General features: G+C 42.5%; 1 protein-coding gene across 1 annotated transcript; it reads left to right on the top strand.

The window, feature by feature from the left end:
* Window positions 1–1794: 1794 nt before the first annotated feature.
* Window positions 1795–11399, top strand: bmp16 (bone morphogenetic protein 16). The gene is made up of 3 exons (XM_085131694.1): window positions 1795–2373; window positions 7258–7619; window positions 9064–11399. Exons 2-3 carry the CDS (start codon window positions 7265–7267, stop codon window positions 10125–10127), a joined length of 1419 nt encoding a protein of 472 aa, XP_084987820.1. The 5' UTR covers window positions 1795–2373; window positions 7258–7264; the 3' UTR covers window positions 10128–11399.
* Window positions 11400–12360: the final 961 nt, after the last annotated feature.

The following is a 12360-nucleotide window of genomic DNA, read 5'->3' as shown; positions in this document are numbered from 1 at the left end:
TGCAAAAAAGGTATTTTGGTGTTTGCTGTTATCCACACACACACAACAGCAGCCCCTCTCGCTCAGATTTTGCACTTGCGCTCGCTCGCAATGTGCTGCTCGTGCTGTCAACATTTCTGCCCGTGCACGCTCAATTCTTGCTGTACACCGTTATATTTGTGCCACAAAACCAGCCAATCACAGACTTGGATGCAAAAAAAATCTGATTGGCTGTTTTGGTCTCCAATCAGCTCGAAATGACGAAATGCAATATCCCAGAATCCAGTGGCAGAGGAACGCAGAGTGGCGGAGTTTGAAATATTACTCTTTCTGGGTCAAAAATAAACTTTTAAGATATTTTCATGCGAGAACGGTGCTGTGTAAACTTCAAATATCTGCTCGATTCATCAAGACATCACATATTTGCATAAGTGCTCTAACGTTTTCGGAGAACATGGATCTGAGCCAATGTGCCCTCGAATATCTTTTTGCTACAACAGACCGAAGAACCAAGTGAAATTGAAGGAAATTGTGTCAGTCTAAGAAATTACACACTGACTGATAGTGAAGTTGGCATTTGTTTAGAGGTGGCAAAGGCCAAAAAGTTCCTTTGTATCCACAATCAAACCAATTAAACCATTCCTCATGGAGGTCAGAGGTCATGTTGAGTTAGAAGAACCTAACCACGGAAGATCTGCTTGTACAAATGTTTTCAGCTTCTAATAGGAGCATAGAGATAGTGAGAAGCACCAAACAGGACATAAATATATCTCTCACATTATGTAATCTCTTCTTTCACAGGTCATAGATTCTTTCACTTCATCCCGAACCTCAAAAAACTTTGACTGAATGCTCCGATCACAGCAGAGTGTATTGCAAGAGAAAAGCAACAGTGCAACAGAGACAGTCACACAGCCTTGGGATGAATGAGCTCTGTGAATGAGTCTTTTTTTTTCTTGGGGGGGGGGGGGGGGGGGGGGGTATGAGAATGGACTAGAAGAGCAAGTGGAGGGTACAGAGAGGAGGAGCACAGGAACGTGGGCAAGTGATTCTCCAGATGAGATCTAATATGTGAGACGGTGCATCCTAAAGAGACGTTTTCTCATGGGCCCACCCCATGAATACAAATTCAACCCGCCACCCGCTCTGTGCTGGAAGGACGAATGCACCTTGCGTAGTGTAGAAGTGCAGCCTCTTTCTTTTTCTTTTTTTTTCCCCCTCGATGTTTACTTTCATCCAATCACGGCACTCAGCTCTGGTGACTTCATGAAAGCTTTTATGAGTCATCCATTCATAGCTTTTTGTCTCGTACCTGAATCCGTTTGCTCTCATTCACAGTAATGAGGCCTCGTATTTATAATGATGGAGAGACTGTCTGCGAGCACGTTGGTGGAAAAATTCAAATGTTGCCAACGAAACGCCGCAGGTGAGTTTGGTAAAGGAGGAAAACAGTTGGTCTGCATGTGTGTGCTGACTTTAAAGTCCCTCTTGAACATGTTTCATTTATTTATTTGTGTGTGTGTGTTTCGTGCATTTAAATGTGTGTGTTTCTTTTGATGTTATTTACCGTGATGGCGTGCACATTATCATATCTCTAAGTTGTCATCCTCACGTGTTTGTGTGTGTATGGGTGTGTTTGTGTGTACGTGTTGCTGTGTGTGTGCGAGAGAGAGCGATAACAGCCTGTGAATGTACTAGGGCCGATCTTAGTGACATCACTATTTGAGAGAATCTGAGTGGTCAGGAAAGTCATTTAGAGTTAAATTGGGTTTACCAGCTGGACACTAGAAGGAAAAAGTGTGTGTGCGTGTGTGTGTGAGAGAGACAGAGAGAGAGAGAGTGTGTAGGTGTATGTATGTGAGCAAGAAAAGAGAGAGAGGGAAAGGGGAGGAGATACAAAAGGGAGGAACAGAGTGGAGAGGAAAGCAGAGAGACGTAGTAAGGTTTAGGAACAAGAAGGAGTTGTTGCCTGTGATACAGACAGACATTTTCCTCTTGCAACTTGTAGCAGCGGTACCAGTCTGTCTTAAACAACTAAGGGTGGAAGTGTAGGCGACAGAGAAAAGGGAGTTGCCTACTAGCGGAGGTCAGGCAGGCAGAGGGGAAGCTAGTGGATGTTTTTTAAGAGTTTGCTTATCTGACAACAGGATGAGGAGCTGAGCGAGGGAGTAGACAGGGAGAGAAGCATGGAGCAAGCAACTTCACCTACAGCACATTTGCATAAGAGACATAGGAAAGACATGCACTGGCTTCTCTGAGAGAGGTGAAGAGACAAAGGTAAACAGTCCACTTTGTCCATTCTGTCCAAAGGAGCGGGAGTGAGAGCCGAGGGATCGTAACACTGGAGCTCAAGGATAAACCATGGACTCTGCATACATCCCACTACACCTGGACGTGAGTACAACATCCCTGTCCCTCTGTCTCTGTCTCTCACACACACATGCACCGATCTGTCTGTCAAACCACAGGAACTGCACTGCTGAAACCATTAGTCTCCGCTGGGAAACACACACTCGTGTATATGAATGCACTGCTGGCCTCACTGTATTGCTCAATCTACCTCTTGTCAGGTAAGCAACTTGTCTGAGAATAATGTGCCCATTATGGGTTCAAAGAGCATAACGTAACTCGCCAACGCTGTGCAACACGCGAAGTATGAATTGGCCCTCAGTGTTATTGCTCAGCAGCTTTAATGTGAAAAGCAGAGGCGTGTTTTTGTTCTGTGTTTCACATCGGTTTAGCTGTCAGACGCACAACGGAGGCAGTCTCTGAGCTTTCAGCAGTCATGGGTTAGATATGTCAGTATTTCCACTCAGTAGGGCCTCCGGTTAACCACGATGCACTTGTGAGATCTCTGTGCAGCATCCCGGGCTGAGGAACAGAGGATGAAAGAGACAAGCTGTGAATACATGCAGAACTACTGATGCTCTGATCTGCCTCACAATTGAGATTTAAGCAAGAAAAACAGTGCACGTAGGCACGTGCGTGTAGATGTGACCAGCCAAAGAAAAGCAGTTTACAGTTAAGCTGTGGAAACAGTGTGTTTTCGAGCTAACTCTAAATCTATATCAAAGTTGTCTCACGTTTTTACAACCCTTCACTGTTACATATATATAAGTTTTTTTCCGTGTTAGGTTCACTCTGCCTGGCTGTTCGCCTGTGTTTAAGCTCTGTGGTGCTCTGTGCTTGGACACATTTGTATCCAAGTGCGTGTATGTTCGAGCAGAAATGGACGCCTGGGTCATTAACCAACTAATCAGTCCAGCTGGGATGAATTAGTGCTGTTCTAATAGACTCCAATAAAACTCTACAGCAGCCTACCTGGAATATTGTTCTAATGATTTCATCTGTTACGCCTCAGAAAGTAGAGCCACAACTGCAACTGTTTTGGACATTTTTCACCCCACCCCCATTATATATTAACTCCACAGCCCAGAGTCAACCATTAATGATGAGTTAAGTATGGGGAGTGTGGTACAGGCTTAACCTCACATTTAATTATAGCGACTGCATGTTCACTTTATACATTTTAATGGGGGGAAAAAGTGTTAGCCAGTACAGATGTATCCTCAGAAGTGATCCCAGGTGTGTATATGCACACTGCACATCATATCTGGACTCGCGAGGCTATCCGACATGGCACAGTTTCAAGAAAATGAGTTAGCTCAGAGCCTGAAAATGAACCCTGTGGCATGTACGCTGCACGTATCGTGTTCTGAAAGAATGGGACGGCAAGCATAGAAAAATGAGAGCTTGGAAGAGGGGGGGGGGAGAGAAATCAGGGAGAGTGAGAGGAGGAATTTAGGAAAAGAAACACGGGAAGAACAACAGGAAGGGAAAGTTGAGGGACCAGGCGTAACATGAAGACAGCGGCAGTGGATAAATCAGCCGGCTGTGGTGACACTCCGGCCCCCTGGCCCGGCAACAGTCTGCCGCGCTCTTCCGCAAAAACACCATTCATTTTAAGACCTAGGAAAAAAGAGCAGAACTAATGGGGGAGATGGAGTGCGAGAAAGTCCGTAGGAAAATGGGAAGGTGATGCAGAAAAGCATGAAAAGTGACGTTTTAACAGGGAAGAACAAAAGATGTAAGAGAATAAAGGAAAAAAAGATGGTTTGAAGGGGACGTGAGGGACTGTGCTTAAAGAAAAGTAAAACAGGGTTATATGCGGTGGTGTGTGACAACAAAAGGACAAAGTTCAAGGAATGCAAGGAGGAAGAAGGAAGGGGAAAGGGAGCAGAGTTTGAAATAAGCAGATAAAAAGAGGGGCAGAAAGAGAAACGGATGTCAGAGGTCAGAGGTTTTAATCAGTGAGTTCAGAAAGACACGGGGCAGACCGGCAGCCACGCTCGTCCGCCGCATGCCAGGGTCACTCAGCTGTCTGCTCGTGAGGTCAGGTCACATATAATAAGTCTCATAGGCTGAGCACAGAGGGGAAAGACACACAAACTCCATACCTTTCATTTCACCTTATCCCTGACCCCATTCATTATACGGCTCTCCTCATTCATCCTTCCAGAACATTTCATGGTTTAAGCCAGAGGAAAGGTATAAACAAGTCAGAACTGGGGAATGTAATCATAAAAATGTCAGTTTTTCTAGCCAGCTTGAATGAGCTGACATCTGGGTGCCACCCACTCAGATGCACATAACACATAAAACATCTAAATTAAGTCTGGATCCTCCCTTGAAAGTGGATTGAACCATTCATAAGGCAGGCACCCAGGGAGGAAACAAAGAGCCCGACAAAGCAGTGTAGGACACTGTTCCCAAACTTCTTTCTCTGTTTTTGTCCCTGTTCCTCTTCCTCGCTGCAGCTGCGACACACCCTTCTGTGTGACAACCTAACCTTTGTACCTCGGGGTGGTTTTGTAGGTGAGGAAAGTACAGGAGAGATGTGGTGTTGTTGTCCTTAATCTGCTTTACAAGCCTCCACAATATATGGGAGAGGTTGTCCGGCAGCTCCTAATCTGTAATTGTCCTCTGCTGCGTTGCCTCAGGTGAAACAGCACTGGGTGTGGTGTTTAATGGCCAGCTAGCAACAATCCCACGCTAGAGGTGGCTTATTTTCCCAGGCTTGCCCTTTGAGCCACGTACCACACACAGTACACATACCCACAGTCGCATATACATAAAAAAATACACACCTTCACACCTGTGACCTCCTTTTAACCTTTTTTCTGACATCGTGGTAAGATTAGCTGTCATTACAGCGTCATTATGTGTTTACTCTGTCATAAACTCCTCTGTTATCTCGCTGTAGAGGCCCTAATTGATTCTTTGTCCCTTACAGGCGAGAGATAAAGAGATAGAAGCGAGAATGAGCGAGCGATAGGTGGACGAGAAAAAAGATAAAGCCAAACTTAAAGTCCTGCAAAAGACATAAATTTAGATGCAGATGGGGTTTATTGTTCTGTTCTTCTTTACTGTGCAGCAGTTCATCTGATTTGCAGTGCGGATTTTTTTTTTCTTCCTGGTAAACAAGTTTTGCACCTTTGCACTGACCCTTTAACATCTCAGCTCCTTTTCAGGTCAAGCTAGCCATTACCGTGCTGCTTTGCAATTATTCACTCACTTATTAACACTCGTACTACAGAGATGTAGGGTGTTGGCCGGGTCGCGGTAGTATTTGTGTGACCCCTGTCTGTGATCGCGTTCCAGCACTGAATGCCCTGCCAACACAATCGAGTGTAGCTAAAAGAGTGCTCTTGCAGCATCTGTGGGTTTCAAGTCAAATTAATAACTGCGAATATAATCTTTTCATTTGCATGTGCAGTTAGTGAATGAAGCAGGCAGGAATATAAAAGAAATAGGGAGGTTACAGGCAACTGGGCTGTGCAGGTGCAAATGAATCAAACTGTGGATGACCCAGCGGAGGGAATACAACGTGTGTGCTGAGCAGAGCATGCCAGTGCATGCACATCTAAACTCTAGTGAGATTACAGACGTCCCATTTCTTGTCTTTCTTTTCTTTTTGTTTTCTTTGCAAAATAAAACAACACAATTGTAATTGTGTGGTGGATACCTCTGCGCATGACGGCAGCCTTGAATACATGATTTAAATCATGCAGATTTGCAGGGGGCATTACTAGTAATGCTGCCCCAAAGCTCATATTTTTATGTTTTTATATTGTTTAGGTCTGCTATTTGATGACTGAGCTATATCTTTAATCTCCCTATAATTAAGGGGTTAATTAAATTAGACCTCAAATAAAAAATATTTTTAAAAAGCTACTTAATTCTTGAATAAGTATTTTCTCAAGTCATTTGGAAAAAGAAGGAAGCCTTGAATTCATGATTTAACTCATGCAGATTTGTTTTGATTGATTTGCAGGGGGCATTACTAGTAATGCTGCCCCAAAGCTCATATTTTTCAAAACTGTGACATTAAAAGCTTTCATTTGTTTTGATCACATCACTGTAGAAGACATGAAGTCCAATTATTCAGCTGGCTTACAGTCAGTGAGCAATTATTGCGGCACTATTTTTATTTACCCTGACATCAGACTAATCTGAGCGTTTTCAGCATACAGAGTTTAGGTCTGCTATTTGATGCCTGAGCTATATCTTTAATCTTCCTATAATTAAGGGGTTAATTAAATTAGACCTCAAATAAAAAATATTTTTAAAAAGCTACTTAATTCTTGAATAAGTATTTTCTCAAGTCATTTGAGAAAAAAAGGTAGAAAAAAATCTGGCTACATGTCTATCAGGTCTCTGTAAATACCAAACACATCACAGGCATCCACACACACACAAACATGCAGCATGATTAAATTACAGATCGAGACTGTTTAATTACTGCTGCTTAGGTGTCCTGTGAGATAAATGGATCTCTAGGGGCAGAAGCCTGCAATAAATTAACAAAGAAAAAACAAAGTAGCACTGTTTCTACAACCAGGAGTAGCAAGCAAACAACTTCTTACGGACATGTGAATGGTAAATTTCTTGAACATATGCCACATGAAGGCTGAAGACTGATGAGAAACTAGTGTGTCCAGGAAGGAGAAGACATAAGCATAATATACAGAGTCCAGAAGCATCTCTCTGGGGCTATCTCTTTTGCAGATTTCAAGCAATACTTTATATTGTGTCATTATGTCATATGATTTAAATTCTTATTTAAAACACACAGAAGGAAGGACAGACATGACCTGAAGTCGCAGTTTTTTCTTTGATGTTTAGGTTACTTTGTATGCGTTCCTTTCCTTTTCCACTTCCTCTTCCTGTTCTGTTATCTACCTTATTACCTCTCCTCACCTGCGCATCTCCCTCCAGGTCCACCATGTTCCCTCCTAACCTCCTGCTCCTCATGGTCCTGCTGCTACCTCATGCCTCGTCTGGTCGCCAGGGTGGAGACACCAGCGAGATCGATCATGGCAGGGTGCACCCCACACCTTCCGCTTTGTCACCGTCACTCCGGGATCCCGGTCTGGCTCAGACCATCCAGAGTCTCCTTTTGAGCCGACTGGGGCTGCAGTCTCAGCCTGACCCAAGGCCTGGAGTGCCAGTGCCACGGTACCTCCTGGATCTTTACCACTTCCACCAGCAGCAGTACCATCTAGTAGAGGACCCTTCATTTAGTTTCCCCAGTCAGCACATCCAGGAGGCCAACACTATACGCAGCTTCCACCACAATGGTAAGCTTACTTACACAATTAGATGGCACGTAGTCAGCTGATTCCTCTTGATGTCAAACTAGATTCATGATATATGAATTATATCTGTTTGAGCTGATTCTAGCTTTGAACCTTTATGGCAGTAACACACCTTTGCAAGTCTTTGTATGTCAGTTTTTAACAGTCAAAATAAGATACGTTTGATATAAGATGTGTTTTCAAAACATGTATGAGATCAGATTTAGACTAAGATAAAATATAGACTCTGGACTCTTCGTATTAGAATAGAATAGAATAGAATAGAATAGAATAGCCTTTATTGTCATTGTACAAAGTACAACGAAATTGGAGTGCCACTCCCTTGGTGCAAAATGCAAAATAAATATAAATGTAAAATATAAAAAGTACAATAAAACAACTGTAGTACTCAGACAATAATAAGTACAATATATACAGGATAGCAGCATAATATAGTGACAATGGCAAGTCTAGTTAAGCAGGTTTAATTGTTTTGTGCTTATTTACTACGGTGATAGCTCTGGGAAAGAAGCTATCCCTGAATCTGTTTGTCCTGGTTTTATGTGACCTGTACCGTCGGCCTGACGGTAATAGTTCAAACAGTTGATTACTGGGGTGAGAGTAGTCCTTAATGATATTGCCAGCTCTGCTGAGGTATCGGGAGTTTGCAATGGCCTCCAGACTGGGCAGAGAGCAGCCAGTGATCTTCTGGGCTGTGTTGATGACCCTCTGCAGTCCTTTCCTGTCTGCAACTGAGCACCCTGCATACCATGTTGTTATGCCGTACGTTAGGATGCTCTCTATGGTGGCTCTATAGAATGTCACCAGCAGCCTCTCCTCCAGGTTGTTCAATTATAGTTGGATTAACCTGTTCACCAGGGAAACATTAGCTTTTGGGCCCATCCTGGCCACCATATTTGCCTCCCAGTTGCCCTTATTTCAGCACAAACAAGCTAGAATAAATGCAGACCTGCGATAATGGTTCATTATCAGCGAAACATCAGTGAGTTAACACTGCATATTCCTGTCAGACACGTTTACTCCAAACTAAGAAAATGACAAAGGAGGCGCACACACAGTCATTTAATCTAATCCGAAGGATCAGGTAATCCTGTAGCACCACTGAAGGAATCCCAACTTTTGCCAGTACAATTATTTGCTAATACAGAGGATGACATTAGTTAATGTTGCATTTTTGTGAGGAAAATCCATAAAGGAACCAACCCACGTGCTGTAACTATAAGACTTTTAGTGTTATAGGTTAATGTATAATGCAAATTTCTTTTAAAATAATCTATCTGATATAGATTTCATTTTTTTTAAATTAAGGTTCTTTAAAAAAACAACAGTGTTAAATTATTTGCTGACTACGCTGATCAATTTTCCTGCTATTGCTCAAATAAAGTCTTACTAAACTGTTATATTGCTTTGTCACTCTTCCACTTAGAGCCCCTTGGAGACAGTCTTGGTGCAGAGGATCATACCAGAGTGCACATTTCCTTCAATATCTCTTCCATCCCTCAAGATGAGAGTGTGCTCTCTGCTGAGCTCCGCCTCCGTCGCAGTGATGGAGCAGCTCTGGGTCCTGGACCCCACAGACTAAACCTATACCGCTCTGAGCACCATGAGGACCCTGAGCCCACTCTGCTGGAAACAAGGTTACTCCCCAATGGCCTTCGTAGTTTTAAAGCAAGTGGTTTCTGGGAGGCTTTTAGTCTTAGTGCAGAACTCCTACATAAGGCCCATGCTGGGACTGGCAGCCTAGGATTCCTCCTGGAGGTCAGACCTGAAAACAACACCACCTCACTTCCTGAGCAGAACCTCTCTTCTGCTGCAAGTGAGGGGACAGAGAAATCAAAAGAGGCACACCTGAGGGTATGCAGATCTGTGGGACAAGACGATCACAGCTGGGCCCAAGAGAGACCCCTCTTGGTTACTTACAGTCATGATGGCCGTGGACAGCCTTTAGTCAAACATGGCAGAAGAAACGCTGGTAATGGCCAGAGGAGAAAAGGAGCAAAGGCGAGGGTCAAGACTAAAAACAAGGGTCTCAATAGAAACCAAATCTGGGAAAGGGACAAAAAACTGGGGTATACTGTGCCGAGCTGGGCGGATGACAAAGGAGGAATCAGTTGGAGCGAACGTGGAAGGGTGAAAAGAAACGGTGGTCGTTCTGCAAAACTGAAGCGCCTTTCCCGCAACAGGTGCCGCCGCCATCCACTATACGTAGATTTCAATGACGTGGGCTGGGAAAAGTGGATCATTGCACCCAGTGGCTACGACGCCTTCTTCTGCCTGGGTGAGTGTCGCTTTCCTTTGGCCGACCACATGAACTCCTCAAGCCACGCCATGGTGCAAACTCTGGTAAACTCTGTGAATGGAGCAGTGCCCCGGGCCTGCTGCGTCCCAACCTCTCTCAGTCCCATCGCCCTGCTCTACCTGGACTCTCAAGACCGAGTTGTGCTGAAAAATTATCAGGACATGGTCGTGGAGGGCTGCGGCTGTCGGTAGTGAGCTAGAGTGACAAACTCACGTGGTCGGTGGGAAAACAGAAGCAACAGAAGCATGAAAATGCAGATGAGAGAATATATATATATATATATATATATATATATATATATATATATATATATATATAAAAGTAATTAGAAAACAGGAGAGGAACAAGTGTTAGCAGAAATATGGTCAAACTGCCCTGTCATTTAATTTCTCCCATTTAGCTACAATGCAACAGTGCACATCATCGACCAACTGGTTGCTATTACAGCAGAAGCGTATATTCATGTTTGCTACACATCTAGCTTTGACAAAAACTGTCTGACAGGCACGTGCATATGTGCTTAGCTTTTTTTAGAGCAGGGTTTACACAGTTCTTTACTGTTCTGATGGACTTACTGATGACCGGCAGCATTAGCAATATGACGACGGCACCAGTGTGGCATCCAGACTTGGAGATGGCGTTGTTTCCGCAGTATTCGAACTGGGAAGAAGGGTTCATATGTTTTTATGAAAGGTAATAAAAGAATACACCCCTTCACGAACACTCCTTCATCAAGCTATTTAAAAACCACAACAATAATGCTGAGGAACTATTATGCTATTATTTGAATGTACTATTAACATTATTATTTAAATAAAAGAGACTTTTTTTTTTGTAAATTTATTTTGCAGACTGAGGAAATCCAGTGATAGTTGTCTTGTGATTATATATAAATCCACTGAATCCTGATTCTAACTTAAAAGACACGTTATCTATTTAAATAGCTGCAATATGGTGTATTTAATCTTTAACATATTTAAGATACCTGCACTCAGTAGAGCATACAGCATATTAAAAGTCTGCGATCCGAATGAAGTGACTTAAGGTAGCTTCACATCCATGCAACTGTTCAGTGTATTGAATTAACAGTCTGTGTTACTTCTCATGTTATCATTGAACACTTTTAAGTGTACAACACACAATAGCAGACGTAAGTGGTGTGGCCTACAAAAGCTCAACTAACAAGCCAATTGTAAGCTCTGTGTATTATAGCTACTGACGTGTGTAACAACAGGTGTCTTAGCTAGTCGTGTCTGCATGTGTCAAGATGTTTTTTTTAAAAAAGGATGACTGATATTAAAACAGGGACTTTAGTGCCTTTCAAACAGGGGCTATACGTGTGTTCTCTGCTGAGCTTGGTAAATGTTTCAGTGTTGCATTCTTCTCTCTAAATGGAAACATTTAAGCAAGAGCTTGTAAAATGTTTGACAATATACCTCTAATAAACAGAGCAAACAGCACAACTGTTGGGAGACTTTTATTTTTTCCTTTTCTGGAGCCCAAATGCATGAAATATCTTTAATACATGTATATTCTTCGTCAGTCACTCGGAGCAGATTGAGGAAACCCACAGAGAGCACGATATGACACTGTGACTGGTTTCAAATTTAAACAAAAGAGGAAATTTCTTCAGACCGTTTGAGGAAAACAAGAACACCACACGCATGCTTTTGATCACATGTATCAATGGAGGTCGCGAGAATGAGTAAGGATTGAATGGAGGGGGTCAGACTAACTGAACAGCATTGTTGTGTTTTTAACTGGAGGACCCTGCCTTAACAGAACACATCCCCCTTAAGCTAGTTGAATCTTCATCTTTTCTTTTTAGATCTCTTTTCATGTTTTCATTGCCTTGATATAAGTATTTCCTCTTTGATTCATTTCTTGATAACAGAAATATAAAAATCTGTGCCTACTCCTGTCAATATCTCCTACAGCAATCCAGGCTCTCAGATGTAATATCTTTAATTTTCACAGGCCTGCCTCCACAGAAGAGAACAGGATGAGATTTCAGATTGTGCTGATTTCCCGTGCATTTAAAACATGCCATTACCAAATACCACTACCGATGTATGCATTACATCCAGTGTTTGTCAAGTTACTTGAAAAAAGTAATCAGTAACTAATTACCGATTACTTCCCCAAAAAAGTAATCCCGTCACTTTACTGATTACTTATTTTCAAAAGTAATTAATTACTTAGTTACTTAGTTACTTAGTTACTTTTTTAAAAACACGCTTTACACCCTGAATAGGTGATAAAGTGATAGATCTTTCAGCCAAATTCTACTTTTTCTGCATAATCCATCATACAAAATGTAATCAGATGGAAAAGTCTCTTTTTAAAACTTGTTTTATTAGTTTTAATCTTTTAACTTTATGCATCAAGCAAAAATTTCATTATCTGCAACATTCTCTGACTGGA

Source organism: Neolamprologus multifasciatus, chromosome 14 (genome assembly GCF_963576455.1).
Source record: "Neolamprologus multifasciatus chromosome 14, fNeoMul1.2, whole genome shotgun sequence".
Taxonomy (NCBI): domain Eukaryota; kingdom Metazoa; phylum Chordata; class Actinopteri; order Cichliformes; family Cichlidae; genus Neolamprologus; species Neolamprologus multifasciatus.
This window is presented reverse-complemented; position numbering and strand designations above follow the sequence as displayed.

Excerpts from the sequence above, each read along its gene's own strand:
- bmp16 (XM_085131694.1), top strand. The coding sequence starts at position 7,265 with ATGTTCCCTCCTAACCTCCTGCTCCTCATGGTCCTGCTGCTACCTCAT. Across the intron at positions 7,620-9,063 it reads ACGCAGCTTCCACCACAATG|AGCCCCTTGGAGACAGTCTT; the intron begins GTAAGCTTACTT and ends TCTTCCACTTAG.